Below are 18539 nucleotides of genomic sequence, written 5' to 3' on the forward strand. Positions count from 1 at the left end.
CAGACCCGCCGCGATGGGTCAGTGGTTATGGCATGGTGCTGCTCAGCCCAAAAACGGGGGTTCGATCCTGTCCGCGGTGGCTGCATTTCTGATGCAAGCGAAAAGAGAAAACGCCCGTGTGTCGATATTACGGCGGACGTTAAAAATTCAAAGGTGGCCTGACTTAACCCAGAGTCCCCCATTATGGCGCACCTCGTAGCTGAGGGGCAGCTTTGGCACGTTAAACACGAAAATCAGTCAACCATCTTGTGCACGTTCTCATCAAACACCCGACGTGCTGTCTTTTCCGAAGCCGATTACTGACCTCAATGTGATGAATGGCGAGAAATTACACCTAAAGCAGTTATTTTCCCAGAATTCTTCCGAACAATGAATATGTACGATTCTACAACACTGCTTGTAGAAGTCTTCAGTGTTTTTATCTTCGAAATTTTATATGATTTGTAACAAAAAAGTGTTCATCTACACAGACTTGCACTTCATTTCTAAATATTGCAAAAAACGCAGGGGTTGGCCAAGATGGGTAAAATCAACTAACAATGAGATGATGACAAAACCAGAACATTCAAGTGACACTTAGTAGAGCTTTATCAAACTGGATACATGACACTTTTTCTCACTGGTGTTATTGCTTTAGTATGGGAACGCTAACGGAAGTATACACAAGCCTGTGAGGAAGCCTTCCGTTTCGCTTGGATAGACGTTACAATTAACAAATACGATCGAGAGTCATAATGGGCAGCACTATATCCCCCAAGTTGTTTTGAAGAATGAATAGATAATGCGAAACCTACAACTTGCCATTCCCACACCCATGACTGTCGACCGCACACGTTTACTACTGCAATACAGAAGAGATAAGAATATTCGCTTTCCGAAGCTTCCGAACGGATACTAGCAATAAGCACGAGAGCTGCTACTCAAGACCTCCTTGTTATTTGGGATTGACGAATTGAGTAACGGGCTAAGAAGTTCAGGCAATCCATGCGCAATGTTTGAAGGATTAGTTTTGTTTCTCGGATACTCATTAAGTGTTTTCCGCTTGCGAATTGAGTCACCTAACATAAGTACCATGGTTGTAATTCAGGTTGGAACCTATTTATTGCTGCGCGGAATATGACCAAATATTGCGCAAGTTCATGCAGAGGTTTATCTTACTTCGGTGTAAAGCTCCGTTGTAAGAGACGACAAGCGTAACCGCGGAAGTCGCAGCCCTTAACAAATTAATGTAGAAGAAATCACTACCTACGACCACCAAAACTTTGTCATCTTTCTAGTCCTGAACAATTCATGGCATGTACAGAACTGTCAGTCGAGGGAAACACCACTGCAACAGTTGGGGCCGCCGGCCGTTGTTTGAAATATGCAGAGTGTGAGCGAGACAGACAAAAAGGGTAGTGGAGATAAGTAGGCAGATCTGGTTGCTGGAGCAGGGTCTTCGTGCGTGAGTGTGGAATCACTGAGGTTGAAATATAAGGAGTAAACAATTCCGAAATAATTTCAACGCTTTGCATTTGGCTGTGGCTGTGAAGTGTGCATGTTATAAAATTGTCAATTTTTATGTGCGGGTGTTTCCAATAAAAATATTGGCACGTTAGCGTTGTGTGGTGTTCTTTACCTCATTCACAGTGATGTATGCGCTATAAATTTTTCAGGGTCCCACGGCAACTTCCCAGGAATTCGTACACCTGTTTTTGGACTAGTGTAACGTTCTATCTCAAACACATTCGTGGGGCTACGTATCCTTACGTTCAGTTCTTTGTCACTCCAGGAGGAATTCTTCCGCACCCATCTGACTCGTCGTCCGGCAAGCCAGGTGGCCTTGTTGGGTCTGTGGTGGACACTATTGGTACGTGGATTTGTTTTACTTTGTATCGAAGCTGTGTCTGTTCATGTTTCGGCGAGAATTATAGTATTTCGTTAGTAGCCGCCGAAAGTTATTTCAGGGTATATGAAGTGATTCGCGTAAACAATTGGGCCCGTCCTTGAATGCCTCGCTGCAAATGCCATCGTAGAGCAATAGCTTTTGCCGCACAGGCCAGGTCACGCCCTCTTCTATCTCTCCTCTTAATTTTCACCCTCTTCTCCTATGGTTTCACTGCTCTATTTAAGAAGGCACTGTAGGTTTGTTCAATTCATTCAAATTTTCCTGCATACGCACTGTTCCCACGATATCTGTCTGTGCCTTTTCCCCTGTTTTGATTGTGGCTTTGAAATATTTGTCGAAGGTTTTTTTTTTATTTTATCACTCTACGAGGAATCCTTCCCGACCCTCTGGATTCGTCCTCTGACAAACCGGGGAGTCTCGTTGGGTCTGTAATGAACACTAGGACACTATCGGTATTTGCACTTCATTTTTACTTTTTATCCAAGTTGTTGTCTCTGCTGCTACCCTGTTTATGTTCCTGCGAAAATACCAGGTAGCATGCATTACAACTTATAATAGATATTATGGCACGTTTTCCACAACACGCTACAAAAACTGGGACACGTATATGTTTGCTTCGGTGCTCATGTCGTCGCAAGACAAAAATTTCCAACGCTGTCAAGTTTCACCTTCATTCTCCTTGCGCTCTTCTTTATTGTCGCACCTCCGATAATAACAGCAATTAAAATAAGCTCTATTAATGCACATTTCCACCTCCCCACGTACGCCCGTGCGCCTTTTATTGGACCCGGTTTTGTGTGGTTTAGAGACTTTAAGTACTTTTTAAATGTTTTTTTCTTTGTATCTCTAGGAGGAATTCTTCCCCACCCGTCTGATTCGTCCTCAGGCAAGCCCGGTGGCCTCGTAGGGTCTGTGGTGGATACTATCGGTATTTGAACTTCATTTTTATTTTTATGGTACCTGTTCGCATCAACTATTATACTCTTGATATTTTTTCGAAAATACCAGAAGTCCGTACGTAGGCGTAAAAGCTATGTCACTGACTAGAGCGTGCTTTCCCAAACCCCATGGGGAAAGATACGCACGTATAAAAGCGTGCTCTGCTGCTAATATCATCCAATGACAATGGACTTGTGCACCCCTTGTCAAGTTACACCCTCTCCTCAACCGCTCCTACCGCTCACATTTTAGCTATAGCCTCTATAGCCTTTAGACCCGCCTATTGTGATTCTAAGATAGTTACCGCTAATAATTCAATTTTCTATTTTTCCGCACTACTCACGCACCTTTTGCTGAGACATTTTTGGCTTTTGCTTGAAGCTTTAAAATATTTCTTAAAATATTTTTTTCTTTTGTGTCCTTAGGAGGAATTCTACCTCACCCGCCTGATTCAACGTCTGACAAGCCCGGTGGTCTCGTTGGGTCAGTGGTGGACACTATCGGTACTTGTATTTTAGTCTCACCTTTCTGCCAGTGCTGTGTCTCTGCCATTATACTGTTCGAGTTCCTTAAGGCAAAAAGGGCTCTTGAAAGCCGGTGTTATGAACAGATCGCTAATTAAAACATTTTCGCACAAGGTCTTGTTAAAGCTGCGCTGCTAGACCCTCAACGACATTGTTATTTCCTCTCTTGGGTTCCAGAACGTTATGTGGAAAAACCCTGAACTAAAAATAAAAGGGTCTTAAGCAGGGATTATGATGTGCGAACGTTTCAAGTGTAGACAGAAAAATGCAAGACAACTTCCAGAAGTCACCATCAGACAAAAAATGGTTCGATATTCATGGTGTGCTAATGATAAGGGAATTACAAATTGATTGAATAGTTCAGCCCCATTATTTGAAACTGAAATAGTCTCTAAATTTTGCCGGCTTGGAAATTACAAAAGAAGAAGCAGTAACTAACACCGAAAAAGGACAACCGATATAGGAGAAGAGCATCGTCGTGGAGAGTAGAGAATAAGTAGCCCACCCACAGAACAGTTTCGAACAAATGAGTAAATATTCGTACGGCGCAGCACGAAAGAGCCGAGCGACAAAATATCACGCTAAACTCCTGAACGGGAAGTTATCAACCATTTTCAGAGAGTGACCCAAGTGTTTTCAGTATGCAATAAGGCTCCGAGAGTTTCTCCTTTGTTTCTTTTGTTTCTATTAAAACGTTCCTGCTTCGCTTTTGGGGAATATCTGTTTCAACTACGGATCATACCTTGACAACCCACTAGGCAAACTGAAATTGTTTCCCGCTCTGAATATTTGTTATGTTCTATATAAAAGAAGTTCTCGGACTGACCCTTTTCTTTGTGTAATAAAATGGGGCCATGAAGACAAACACACAAGCTCTGTTCCGACAACCGTGCTTTACCTCGATAACAATAATACCAATTTTATCGCAGATTCCGAACAAATAATGAAAATAATAAAGGGACACTAAAGGATGGAAACAAGTTTTCGTGTATTTGTAGTGTCCACAATCAAAATACAGAATTTTCGCGACTACTACTTTCTAATGAGACAAAAATTAACAGAAACGTATAAAACAATTACGCCCCGTACGCTTTTGGGCACCATGGTCTGTGACATCACAAAAGTTGTGAATGGCGAGAGCTCATTAGAGAAGAATCTATAGATGTTTTCTTGAAATAAACACTTCTTTAAGGCTTCAGCACGTGAAAAAACTGTAAAAAAAAGCTTCCAGTGGGCTCATGGTATTTGAAAAAAAAACAGACTACAGATTTTATACAATGCGACGCAGGCTGCTTTTATATACTCAGTCAGCCACCATGCTAGCAGTTTGGTTTTGGTCAAGAATTGGTGCGTAATTCGCGAAGTCAACCCCTTACTACGCTGAGCGTCCGAGATTGTAAAATCAACATATCAGGCGGAAAGCGGCTATAGTCCCTTAATTTTGTTAGTTTTTGTGGTGTGTGCAGAATGACCACAATGCGAAGGGCACCGAATGCTGCAGCTTCGCGAGGAGCCGAAAGAAACGACAAACGGCCGTCAAGCTACCATCTTCTTTATTGAAACGTAATACGCGCGAGCGCGTGGTGCGCGGGAGTAAGACAATACGCCCGTATAAACTCTTCTTCAAAAGGGAGACCTTGCCATCTTCACGGGCTCTTGAAGATGGTGGCGGTTCCATGTAGACGGCCTCTTTCAATGTTCCGTTCAGATATGCTGCAGTGATGTCAACCTGGTGAATTTTCCACTCCCTTTCGACGGCTATCGCCAGCAGCGTTCTGATGGACTTGAGCTTCACTACAGCAGAGAAGGTTTCTTTGAAATCAATTCCCTCCACTTACGAGTATCCACATGCTACCAAGCGTTCCTCGTACCGCTCCAAGTCACCATTGACGTCATACTTCTTACGGAATAGCCACTTGCATTTCACGACTTGTCTTCCCTTTGGTCGTGGCACAAACTCCCATGTTTCTGATGCCGTCAGGCTGTCCAGTTCGCTCTTCATGGCCGCTTTCTACTCTTCGTTGTCTGGAGCAGCCAAAGTTTCCTGAAGCGTCTCCGGGTCTTTCAAGCTGTGCTTGGCTACACAGCACCCGGGGTATTCTCTTGAACGTATTTCTTTGTTTGCAAGTCTCTCAGAGCGTCTCGGTGACAGAGTACTGTCACTTGTGGCATTGGACGGCTGTTGCATAGCTTGCTCGTTTTTGTCTAATGAAACGGCTGCACGGTCGTTTCGGGCATCGCTATCGCTATGGTCAGCACTATCAGCGTCCTGTGCGTCATCTGAGCTTGCTTCAACTTATAACATTACTGGTTCAACAGTGCTGTCACAAACCTTAGGGCCGGTGGTTGCAGCTTGTACATGCCTGCGTGGGAAGTTATCCTCGTCAAAAGAGACGTCCCTGCTAACGAAGAAGTGGTCTTCGTCGAGATTCCACAGCTTGTAGCCTTTCACCCATTCTGGGTAGCCGACCAGTACGCACTCCTCTGCTTTCGCATCCAATTTGCCCTTCTTCCGCAGCATACCTCGCACGCTCCATGATTTGCTTCCAAACACCCTGAGGCCGTCCAGCTTCACTTCTCCCCCTGTCCACAAAGCTTCCGGCGACTTTCCTTCAATCGCTTTGGATGGATGGACATTTGTTTCTTATATGGCTTGCAGTGACAACAGCGTCAGCCCAAAGCTCCTTGGGGACAGCTGACTCAATGAGGAGGCACCTTGTCATGTCTAGCAGTGTCTGATTCATCCTTTCAGCAACTCCATTCTGCCCAGTTGTGCCAGGGATGGTTAGTTGGTGCTTGATGCCATGCTCAGTCAAGTACTTCTTGAAGTCAGTGCTTGTGTACTCTCCCCCGTTGTCACTACGTAAAACCTTCACTTTTCTGGCGTGAAAGTGTTCCGCCATGCATCTGTACTCTTCGAACCTCTGAAGCACTTCGCTTTTCGCCTTCATACGATACACAACGATGTACCGTGAGTAGTCGTCAGTGAAGGTTACGAAATAACTTGAGCCGCCCTTGGATGGTGCATCGACCATCATTGGACTGCAACGGACTGCTTTGTGATGAGCTGCGAAAGTTTCGACTATGAAGAAGCGTGAACAGTCAAGCCACACCCATTTCTCTGCTTCGCGTGCTACAGTCCACGGAAGAAGTTCCAGCAACAAGCGTGAGGGGTGGTGAAAGTGTCGGGACGAAGGAACTGACGAACGGTGTGTGCGTGCCTAATCACGAAGAGTGTGAAACAGGGCGTGTGGTTTTCGTTAGAAGGACGAAACGTCATACGACACCTGCTTTACTGCTGACGCCACTCGAGCTGGTGCTTACACAAGGCGGCGGTCACAGTAAGTGGCGGAACGACGCGGCTGCGGAGAAACGAAACTGTCGGGAAGATAGGACTGACATTGCGTTGTGCTCTGCAGTTGTGGCGTGAAAAAGAAGAGTATTAGAAGTAGAGGTTGCGCGTTTGCCGAACTAGGGGAAGCCCATTTCTGTTTGGCATTCAGTTCAACATCAAAATGGCAGCATCAGACGAGTTCAGGCTTCCCCAAGTTGGCGGCGGACAACTACCATACCTGTTCTATAAGGGCAAGAGCCGCTCTCGTGCAGAAGGGATGGTGGGAAGCCATCGAATCCGGTTATTCTGAGGAAATGACAGATAAAGAGATGAAGGTAGACAACAAAGCATTGGCCTTTCTATTCCTCGTCGTTGAGGACAATTACCTGGATGACATCGGCGAAAGTAAAACTGCGAGAGAAGCGTGGACGACTCTTGAGGAGATGCACTCGAAGTTTGGACTTCTGCATATACTCCAGGTGATGCGTGATTTCTTCAACGTGAGGATGAAGAAAGAAGAATCAATGCAGAGTTACCTGGGAAGACTCATGGAGCTGCACAGAAAGCTGTCAAGTGCAGGACATGCATTCACCGACAGAGAAGTCACCTTGGTGATGCTTATGGGGCTTCCAGCGGCGTACGAACCGCTCATTCTCAATTTGGAGCAGGACGAAGAGCAACTGTGTACGAAGGTAGTGAAGACGAGGCTGCTCATTGAAGAAAAAAAAAGAAGATGGCAGCCTGACGGCCGCTCGTCGTTTCTTTCGGCTCCTCGCGAAGCTGCCGCATTTTGTGCCCTTCGCACTGTGGCCATGCTGCACACACCACAAAAACTAACAAATTTAGATTCGGCGAAATGCAAAAGGTGCACTGCAGGTGGTTAAGTGACGGGCCTAAGGCTTTCAATTGCCGGTTCTCCGGTGACGGATTTTGCCCACACATCATCACACATTATCTCCCGTGAAATGTGCACCGGTCAAAACTGTTAACAACAAAGCTCGAACGTGTGGCCTTCGATACGCGCAGCGTAGCCTGCAAAAAGCCACCGGCGTGACCAGCGAGATTTAGGTGACGGCGCTGCGGCGGCTTGGCATGTGAAAGATATTGCCGATGCTTCCGTGCTTTGGGGGGGTGGGTGGAGGGCGGGGAGAGGCAAGGTTCGACGCCCACTACCGCCGCTAAAGCCTATATATTAAACGTTATCTTACGCTGATGAACAGTGCAGTCTTGTTTTCACCTTTGGTATGGTTCCGATATAAAAAAACAAGTGGAATGTGGGTCGGGCACAGCCATTCTAACGTGGGTTGTGCAGGAAAAGAGGAAACATAAGCCTCAGATAAAACTTAATATAGGCGTTGGCGGCAGTCGCGGTGAGGGACTTTCGGCGTCGAACCTTGCTTCCCCCCCCCCTTAAAGAAGGAAGCATCAGCAATAGCTTTCACATGCCTAGCTTCTGCAGCACCGTCCGCTAATCTGGCTTGTCCCGCCGGTGGCTATCAGCAGGCTGCGCTGCACGTATCAAAAGCCACAAGTTCGCGAGTTGTTAACAGTTTGAGACCTCTTTAGTCACGAAAGTGGTTAGCAGGCCGATCTGGCCTTGTTCGCCGCAAGCCGCCGTTGATAATCCGTAAAGCGTGCGCCGCTCTGCCTGTGTTATGTTCGGGTCAGAGGGAGTGCGGGGAACAATGACAGCTCAACAGAGCTGCCGTGAAGAAACTGTGTATTTCACGGTAGCTTTGCGCGACATAAGATATTATGAGACAGCTGGGAATCACCGGACGAGGTGAAGTGAAGGCGCCCTCCTGAACGGCCCCAGCCGGGAGCCCTGGACGCTACGCTTGATATTCGAAACAGCACTTGTCGCTTCAAAAGAGGCTTCGCTCGAAGCCGGCTCGATGTGGTATGGGAGGCCAGTATAGGTGGTCTAACTTCTAAAAGCAGTTCTAATTCCGCCGGCGAAAAATCATAGAAGTGTAAGCCAGCCTGTTCGGCCAGAAAAGCGTTGTCCAGGCCGGCCATGGTTTGCACACGTAAAAGCTACCGCTGCCACCGTGGCAGCACCTGGCCGGCATCAATGCCTCGCTCCTACTTTGTGACACATCGGCACATCACGAAAAAAATGAAAGGGAAACGTGAGAAAAAAATACCAGATTGATGTGCTTATTTCTGAGGAAATACCGCATCGTTCCTCGCCTAAGGCCAGACGAGAGAGCGACAAAAGGTATGATCTTTTAGTTAAAACAAAATTTCATTCAGCCTTTACCGTCCCTTTAGTGTGCGTTACCCCATTAGGAGGAGATCATAAAAAGCGTTCGCCGTTAATTATTTTTCCACTTTTCTTGGGGTGTTCATTCCGATGGGGGTATACCAGTTTTAGTTCCGATTGGTGCTCAAGGTTATGAAGTCGAGTTCTTCACTTTCGGTTTCGCAACACGCCCTATTCTCTTTTTCTTACTTTGATTTTTCTCACTTTAATTTCAGCTTCTCAATGCGTCAAGCCTCACAAACCATCGGTTCTAAATAATAACAAGAATTTCAGGCGCTAGCCCAAATGGAATAGATGGACTTATAATAAAATACCTTCGAAAGCCTCGTCAGGCAAATAAAAAATAATAGGGCGGATAGAAAAGGAATAGGTTACATTGTATTCTTGAATGCTGGTGTTTCTGCACAACGGCTAGTTGCAGAACCACCGAAATGTGCACTATACCGAGAAGGCGCTGTGCTCTATGTCCACGAATGCTCGCTGCTAGGGTGAATGTCGTGCAAAGAATAGTACTCAGTGCAATGGCTGTCGCGTTCTTTTTCTGAATTAAAGCAGTACAGGATAACGGCCGATTGCACGTACAACGCCCGTGGCTCTCTGCCCAAAATTTGGACTACGTACCGTCGGTAAACAGAAAAAGTAATTATATAGCGATTGGAGGGGACACAGACCTGCATTTATTACTATAAATGTCTGTGTGTCATTACTTCCGTTCTGCAGCCCTACTTGGTAAGCATGCGGCGATAAAACTTCTATCACCTGACGTACTTTGTGAAGGTGTATATTGTTGGCTTCGAATATATTAAATTTTCGGTATCTGGGGGTTCATTGACGCTCTTCGCCCGCTGATAATTCAAACGTAAGATCCCCGGCGACTACACTACTGCTTCTAATGGTTGTAAGGAGGGGAATAAGGGACCGCCCTGATATGGAGATAACTAATCGTGAGCGGGCGTGAAAATTTGCTCGCAACCATGGCCTGGGAGAACGCGAATAACAGTCTCTTTCGCCATTAAAGAGCAGAAAACGGCAATGTGTCCCTAATGTGGCCCAGTGTGCACAGTACTGCGGGACGTTATTTCTCTCAACCATGCTAGTGCATTCAAACTGCTACTTTTGGTTCTTTTATTACCGCGCTAGGAGGAATCCTTCCCTTGCCATCTGGGTCGTCGTCTGAGAAGCCCGGTGGTATCGTTGGATCTGTGGTGGACACTATCGGTATGTTGAATATCATTGTACTCTTGAAATTTAGCTGTTTTCCTGCACCGGTCCGACGTTTGTGTTTTTTGCTGAAAATGCCAGGTAGGGCAGCCGGATGCGGTTGATCTAACAATCAAATATTTCTTTAAAAAGAAGCTTCAAAAGCGCTTCGTGAACTTTCTAAAGAACCCCAAGCACGCGGTAGTTTCATAAGCGGTCACACTCCTGAAAAATAGAATTTTTAGTTTTTCGGTGACAAACATTTTCCCAATTATGATGGGGAAGTACAGAAGTCACATAAAGTATTTTGTATCTCAAAAATGTTTTCAACGATGTGGGGAAGCACTTACTGATTTTAATGCAGACTCAGATCTCCGGAAGGTCGTTTTTGAACCCGAAATTTGAAGCCTTACCCCACATGCAGGATGCCGTTTAACATCAATTTTTTATCTGTTTTGGTAGCAGGACTCCACGGTGTTTATCCGCTATAATGCGCGAGAAACGCCGCCGTTGCTAATGGTCGTGGCCAATAACAAGAGAACGAAACAGGTTTCATCGTTTGCACCCGTGAAACCTGACGGTTCTGTCCCCAATGGAGTGCAGTTTGGAAATGCAGTGTTTCTTGTTTTTGTTTTCAAAGAGAAAAAGGTGTCGTCACCTCTACTGGTTGTCAAGAAGCAAAACATCACCCTGGCACAGTTTGAGGAGGAGCTCATGACAAAAGAACAATATTTTAAAAAGAGCCGTGAATAATTCCCTAAAAGACGGCAAGCAGCTACAAAATCTACAGGCTGCTTGCAAAAAAAGCGGAAATCAGTTTAAAATGAAGGGAATAAACAACGCTGACCCCAGGCTGCTGTAATAAGCCATCAAAACTGACATCGGTGACTGTGCAGTGTTTCACAAAACACGTGAAAGCACTGACCCCGTATTTGCATTATTATGCAATTGTCGGCGTAAGATAATTTTCTTGTTCCGCACCTGCCGTGTTCCACTGTACCCCTTCCTGTGCTCTCACATCTCTCTCCTTTCCTACCAAACGCAATGGTAGTTTCAACATTTTAGTTTCATTTCTCGGTGTCCACTCCGCCGGCGCTCATTGTACTCGCACCTCTTGTTTTTTGCACAAAGTTGCTCAAGCCGACATATTTGGTTCAGTATTTGTTTTAAAGCAAAGCTTTCTATCTCTACCAGCCAATGGTTCTTTAGTGGCGTGCGGAACAACAAACTTGTAAAGCGTGGGAGCCCGGGACGGGGTGAGGAAAGGGGAGGCAGGAGGCTTTACTCGCGTAGCACTCTAGAGATGGCGCCGCGAATTTGATCAGCGTTCCCCACGCGGGAGTGCCTGCTCGATGGCGGCGGCGTCCGCGGTACGACTTGGTCGTCTACTTCAGCGGCGGTTGTTTTGGCCCTGTTTCGTTGCAGCTTCACGTCCATTGCGCGGTGCCTTCGCACGGCTTGATTAACTTGTTCGACACCACCTCCAGGGTAACCCGCACCCGACGGAATTGAGTGGTCGTACTGCAGACGTACGTTAACGATTGATTTGCAGAACGGGAAAACAAAATGTTGAGACCCCATACAGACATCTGGCCGCTAGAGAAACGTTACCTTTTGCGCACTGCTTGCTAGGAATGGGAAGATGTTTTCTAAATTGGTGATTACCAATTCAGTTGTGTTTAAAGACGTATTACAAAAGCGAAAGTAGTAACAGGTTCTGATAAATAAAATAGGAACTATAAATATTCCCCCAGCTTTCTCGCAATTCTCAAATTTACTAAGCTAACTAGTTTAAATCGGCAGAAATGGGAATCACTAAGCTCACATCCCGAATTGTTTGGGTGTCTGCGTTTGTGTCGCGCGGTGGTGTAGCCCCAAGCTAGCACATCAGGATGGCTAAGTTTCGCTGTCTCCCTTTTCGAAAGACGCTCCTCTCCGTTTTCTTTCTCCCGACCCACGGCCGGGAGCGGCGTCCGGCACGCTAGCCCGGCCGTGGCCGATGCTGCTGCGGCGTTCCGGACGCCGCCCCCGCGAATTCCAGTTAACGGCCCGCAGAATCTCTGGTTTCACTCTTTGTAGAGCCACGTGTGTGAATTCAAGTGACATCGTTTGGAGAATTGTTGTGGATAACGTTTAAACCTTTGAATTCCAACCACCGTCACAGCGTGGATTGGAGCCAATCTTTTTAGATGCGATGCATCTCTTGCTCTGAGGCATGTCCCTCCTGCGTTGGCATCGGCGTCGGCGGCGTCCGCACGCCACCTGCGCATGCGCGACTCTCCTCCGCTCTTCTCTCCGACAGCTGTGCGCAACACTCTCACTCCGTCTCATTATCATAAACAACAGCAGCCTGCGCGCGCTTTGCTCACTTCGCTCCGCTCCCGTCGCGCAAGTGCGCGCATGCGCGACTCTCCTCCTCAGTCTCCCCTCCTTCAGGCGCTGTTTATTCTAAAGCGGGTAGCGCGCTGCGGCGGTTCAGTCAGCGCTCGCTCTCGTTCGACTTCGCGTCACTTTGCTTGACGACTGCGGGCTTGACTTGATTCTTCCGATGAACACGTGATGGAAGTGACAGTCCTTTCAGCGAGTGGACTGCCGCAATCCAATACCAGCGTCAGTCCAAACGCTCCCCCCTGATGCGTCGCATCACATCAGGGTTCCCTCGCGGGAAGATGGGCGTAATTTTTTATTATGCCCGTCAAAGGAACTAAGGGAGTATGTTGAAGTTCGTTTTCCAGTTTCCCATGTGTAAGCTAACCGACCACACTTCTCTAGCTACAGCCGTTTATGTTCCTGTACTGTAGTTTCCTTCGTTCCTTCTGTAAAGTACCTTTGTTGTAGCACGTTGTAGGAGCAGCAGTCCACGCAGAAGTCACCTAACCTTTTCGGCTAATGTACGCAGCCTGAGGCATTACAGTTGGCTGTTTGCACGCTGCAAGAGACCACTTAAAGCACGTTTTGTTTGTGCTCAAAAGTGGCTCGCCAGGAGTTACAATGTTACAAATCCATTGAACATCGCCTGTCATGGTTACTCAAACCAATTTGATTGATTCAAAGCAGATTATATAGCCCAAATCGGTCCGCAGATTTGCCGCTTATCCTTTTCATACCATTTCAAAACACGCTTTCTAGCCATATTACCTTTTTAGTGCGGTACCGTTAGCTAGCACATTGGGTTACATGTTGCTGTGCAGGAAACCTGCGCAGAAGTTCTCGCTCGTCAATCTCAGCTGTGCGAAATGAGTTCTGTAAAGCGTGTGCGCCCCTTGCTTCAGCATTATTACGAAAAGAAAAGAAGCGCGTGGTCGGCGATGAATGCGGCAGCTGTTCGGCACTGGGGCCCCTGCTGCTCTTCATGCCAAGCGACGCTGCAGTCACCGCCATACCAGTGCGGTCTGCGTGTCTCAAAACACGGAACACTCAGCAGTGTTCAATGCTACATCAGGTATGCGCGTTCCCTGTGCATACAGTGGGCTCAGATTTTCTTGGGATCTTTTTTTAGAAGTTTAACACATTTGAGTTTGTGGTCCTGCTCTCTACGGCCGTCCAGAAATGAGGCACACTGTGGTTGAGTACAATGAGAAACTCTTGACTCACATCCTCGTCCGGGCGTACACACGCAAACCAGCCAAGAACACTCTGTCCCTCCCGAGTCCGAGTCCCCGCGCGCCGTTCTTCACCACCACCGCCCGCTCCTTCACCCCGCTAGCGCCATCCCTCGGGGGCCGGCGTCTCCAAGCCTTGCGGCCCGGTAGCCGCACGGCAGGCGAGGAGGGCAAGGGAAGGGAGGTCGCGGCGAGGGGCTCCGGGCAACACCCTCTAGGCCAGAAGTTGTCGAGCCAAGGCGCTCCCCACAAGTTTTATAGAAAGCAGCCAGCTTCGCCTAATTTTAATAGCTGCCTAATTAATAACTGCAGAAACCTTGGTTTTAAGCCAATGTTGCTACAGGGGGTGACTGAGGCGATCACTACAAAACTACCTGACAGTAAAACATTGTTACGAGCAGCAAAGGTAGTGGACAATTCCGCATAGCCCCCGGGGTCCCACCATTGACGACGATGGAGCAGTGGATGACACGGACACACTGCTATAGCTATAATGGGTCTATAAACAGATCGCATCGGTATGTGCCAACAACGCTTCATCATCAACCATCGTTCGTGTCGTGTTCGTCAGGGCCGAATGTAGCACCTTGAATATGCTCACTGCTGTGTTACTATTGCGACTATATAAAACCCACCTCAATATATGAAAACTCAGAAATAGCCCTCGTTATCTATTCGTGAATAAACTTCAACTAGACAGTGGACAGCGCAATGGCTGGATGTCGCGTTGTATTTTCTAAAGGTATACGCGGTAGAGGTATGCTGTTGAATGCGCGGCATAGGAGGAGAACTCCTTGTCTTGGTAGATCACGGGAAATAAAAATATATCACCTTCGTGAAGCTTGCGTGTAGTGACATGTATTCAGATAATTTTTTCTATTGATGTATCTGGGTGACTTATCGGCATTAAAATGCACGTAATCATGGCGCACTGCTTGAAGGGGTGGGTGTGTATCTTGTAATCTTGTGAAATGCTTGCAATCAGCCGAATTAATCACTTCTGTGTTTGGTGCTGTATCCTGTATAAAACCCGATACACACAAAACACAGCGGATATTTAACCGTGGGTAGTATTTTTAGTCCTATCTGTTTTTTTCTCAGAATCATACAAATGTCGGCTGGCACTGAATGCTGCCAAGCAAATGCGTGCTGCCCAAATATATTTTGTTTGTCCACATTTTTGCGGTCCAGGAGGAATTCTTCCACATGCCCCTAATGCGACATCTGACAAGCCAGGCGGTCTCGTTGGTTCGGTCATGGACACTATCGGTATTGAAATTTCCTTCACACTTTTCTGTCTGGCTTTTTTCTCTGTGCAGTAACGCCGTTGTTGCTTTTCGGAGACAAAGTGACACTTCCATAAGCCGGCTCCATGAATGACATCGCTCATTGTACAGTCTGCCGCAAAAGTTTGCGGGATGTGGAGTGCGTGGCGGAGCGGCGGATATCTGCACTGCTGCGACATCTGGCGCGACATACCAACATGTCGAGGCTCAAGAATTTGCACGCCAGATGCGCTTTGTGCATGCGTGCCCTTCGTTTTCAAGAATCTCTGGTCCCTCGCTTCCCCGTAACGTACTTTTGATGTTCTCGGCAGGTGCTTTGGTGCCACGCGACTACCGCCGCGGGTGTGTTCTCGCTGTTGCAAAAAGACGTAGTATCGTGGCCGCCTTTTGAGCGGGGAACACTTTGTCATGATATAGTCTATCTACAAATTGAAGTTCCGGTCTAAGCCAAAAGTAATTACAAAGTGCTGTTACAGGCTGAGCACCGAAGAAAACTGCATGTGGCAACTAGGGGTGTTGCGGCAAAGCCAACTTCGCGGTCAATGCTGTCTGGATCTCAATCTAAGGTGGCTATTTTAAACAGTCCTTCTGAAACTGGATGCTAGCACGACCATGTGTTTACGGTGAGTTTCTTTTACTCTTCACGATTAGGTCGGAGACATGGTAGTTTTCAATACTGCAGATTTTCTTTCTGCTGTCATAGCATGGGCTTGTACGGAAAGGAAACATACAGTTCCATGTTTGTCCTTTAGAATATCATCCAGAGAGCATTCCCCATCCCAATTTACAAACATATTTGTTGTTGAACTTGTACTGTGTCGAGCTGCACTGTCCACCCTTCTTCACGGAGTGGAAGGGAACTCAGTTTTTTCCCATTTTGTTTCGACGAACATCAATTGTGTGGTACGCCATTTACAGTCAGCACACCTTCTCGCCATCAAATAGGGAGCCTTGCGTATGAAAATACATATTTGCTATGCACGTAACAGTTCCAAGTTTCCCTTCAGTTATGCAGAGGCTCGTAAAAGTGGCCTTCAGTGATTTATCTGCGAAATGTATTTCCATTTTTCCATCCTTGTGCCAATTAGCATTACTTCGTTGAAATACTTACATTAGATTGACAGCTACTGAGCTTTCACCGTAAAGTTGCCTTTGCCACAACACATCTGGTTGATTCACGCATTTTTTTTAGATAACAGCCTGTAACAGCTACACTCTAATACATTAATGTTCGACGAGAGCATAACTTTCTAGATAGCATATTTCAGACAAAGCTTATCCCCGCGAAAAACGCGGCCGTGAGCTAAGTCTCGCGGTAATCGTGGCCGTCGCCAAAGCGACGGCCACGACTATTGAAACGATGTCACGGAGAGCGAGGGTCAAGAAATCCTTGATAATGAAGTAAGGGCAGGCATGCACGAAGCACGCCAGGCGCGTAGGTCTCTTGAACCTCGATACGGGGAGCTGTGGCGGCAGATGGCGCAGCAATGCAGAATTGCGCCACTCCGCCGCACACTACATACCCGGAAACGTCTGCAGCCCACTATACCATTCAGCACAACGACTTGAGAACACTGCACTACAGAGACAAAAACCAAGCTTTTGGGTTAATTATGTTCTTCGGTTTCATTGAATTTTTTGAGAGGAAGAACGCATAAAATGCGTTTTAAGTCGTACATCGGCGTATTCAAACGCTTCTATTATATGCAACGAGATGGCAGTATACCATACCGTAACTAGCCAGGCTCTTGAAGAAATTCCGTACACGCACGACGAGCCAGTAGAAAGTGCATTGTATATTGCTTATAAGCAGTGAGTACAAAATTACGCAGTCCAACCTCCAGTATTTATGACTATCATGCCTCTCAATGTTGCGTATCTTAAGAACAGCAAACGGCAAGAGAGCAGCGGCATAACAGCACGTTTTGTAACAGCACAGCGACACACCTGCTTACGACAAAAGAGTCCACGTCACAATCTCCGAGGGACAGCCTAATGTGGGCTATACAGCCCGCTTATGTTTCACAAAACATAAAGAAAAATATATTTAACACTTCAACACCATCAAAACTTTTCAGATCGGGAAAAATTTTTTTCTATAGGCCAGTCGTAACAGTTCCTTTCCCCCTTATGCAAAGCATGCTTCAATTCTTTCGCGGCTTATGGGTGCACATTCTGATCTATTAAGTAGACACAGCTGTTAGATAAACAGACTTATTCGTTTTTTTTTTTTTTTTACATTGGCGCTGTCTACATCCACAAATAGGTTTTAATACTTTTACTCAACACAAAACCGGCAACAATGTTGCTACTGCAGCGGTGCCTTTTCGCTGAAATTTGGCCCATGCCATGCCAAACGTCCAGGCCGTGAAGTTGTGGCTCTCTCGTGCATGGCCTACAATGCGCAATCAATGTATTTGTGTCTAAAACATTTTATTTCTTTTTGTAGCCGTCATTTTTTCTCAAGAGTTTAAAACAAACTGAGGTCCACAGGAAAATTTATAAATGCATCGCTTCTTTTTATATTTCCATCATTTATTCGTGGAAATCATGCTGAGGGCAATGAGGTGCCCTATTCTGCATTTTGTAAACCTTTTTGCTCTTTTTGCACTTGTTAAACCATTCAGAACATACAAGATATTGCGAATTTTCAAAGTAATTAACAAATAAATCCACAATCTACTTCAGCCGGTAAATTATTTTTTACTGAATTTCACCATTGTGGACACTTTGAAAAATATATTGACATTCAAAAAAGGAGAAATGTGCGATAAAGGGTTTGTCGAAATTTGAAAAATTCCTTTTCCGGCCCATATTCACCCCTCAATTCCACATTGTTGTGCCAGTAGTACAAATATCAAATACAAGGCATTCATTAGCACAAATCATACCAGTTTATTTCAAAAAGTGTAATCGGAACAGTTTTTGTTGCAGAAGAGAAAATAATCAATTTGTGCACTGACAGTTCGCCACGTTGTTTCACAGAACGTCTTTTCTGCACGTCATGGGTCTGCCTTCATGAATTACGCGCGAGCCAGCGGCTTCGTTCTGCAGGATTACGTCTCCCTGGAACTGCATTTCGTAGCGTCAATGCAGGATAAATGGAGAGTTCTCGCGTTGGACGAAAACGGGCAAACTTGAGCTAGCGGGGCTGCGCCCATTCTATCAGTATAGCGGTGAGCTCGCGTAGGGTGCACACGGGTGCGCGTGACCGGCGGTACTGTTAGAGCAGCCTACTGTGTGATGCACGAAGCAGCACGCATGCGCTGTGCGTGTCCAGCTAGGCTATGCTTTCAGCGCGTACATCGCGTCATCGGAGCGTCTGAGCGTCGTCTGCTAACTTCAACTTGCGTGTAGCGGCGAAAAAATCGGCCGGTGTAGAAATACCTGGAAGCTGGAATTCACAAGAAAGTGCTTTTCAGTCAGTGGCTATTCGTTTATTAGCATGAATGCAACGCAATCGGTTCGCCACATAGAAATTCGCCAGCTTGCTTCAAGCA

The 18539-nt window shown here is 46.4% G+C and overlaps 1 protein-coding gene across 10 annotated transcripts in view; it reads left to right on the forward strand.

Annotated features, from left to right (window-relative positions):
* LOC144172809 (uncharacterized) overlaps nt 1-18539 on the forward strand; it is a 140218-nt gene that overhangs the window by 50098 nt on the left and 71581 nt on the right. For 8 of the 10 annotated variants that reach the window (XM_077701432.1, XM_077701426.1, XM_077701428.1 and 5 more), the window contains 5 exons: nt 1772-1849; nt 2739-2816; nt 3253-3330; nt 10092-10169; nt 14945-15022. In XM_077701432.1, coding sequence (XP_077557558.1) covers nt 1772-1849; nt 2739-2816; nt 3253-3330; nt 10092-10169; nt 14945-15022 — 390 coding nt within the window. The remainder of the gene's footprint in view (nt 1-1771; nt 1850-2738; nt 2817-3252; nt 3331-10091; nt 10170-14944; nt 15023-18539) is intronic. The other 2 variants (XM_077701431.1, XM_077701434.1) reach the window with 1 other exon arrangement.

Source organism: Haemaphysalis longicornis, unplaced genomic scaffold, assembly GCF_048455015.1.
Source record: "Haemaphysalis longicornis isolate Haplotype H1 unplaced genomic scaffold, Haemaphysalis longicornis Haplotype H1 scaffold_26, whole genome shotgun sequence".
NCBI classification, from domain to species: Eukaryota; Metazoa; Arthropoda; class Arachnida; order Ixodida; family Ixodidae; genus Haemaphysalis; species Haemaphysalis longicornis.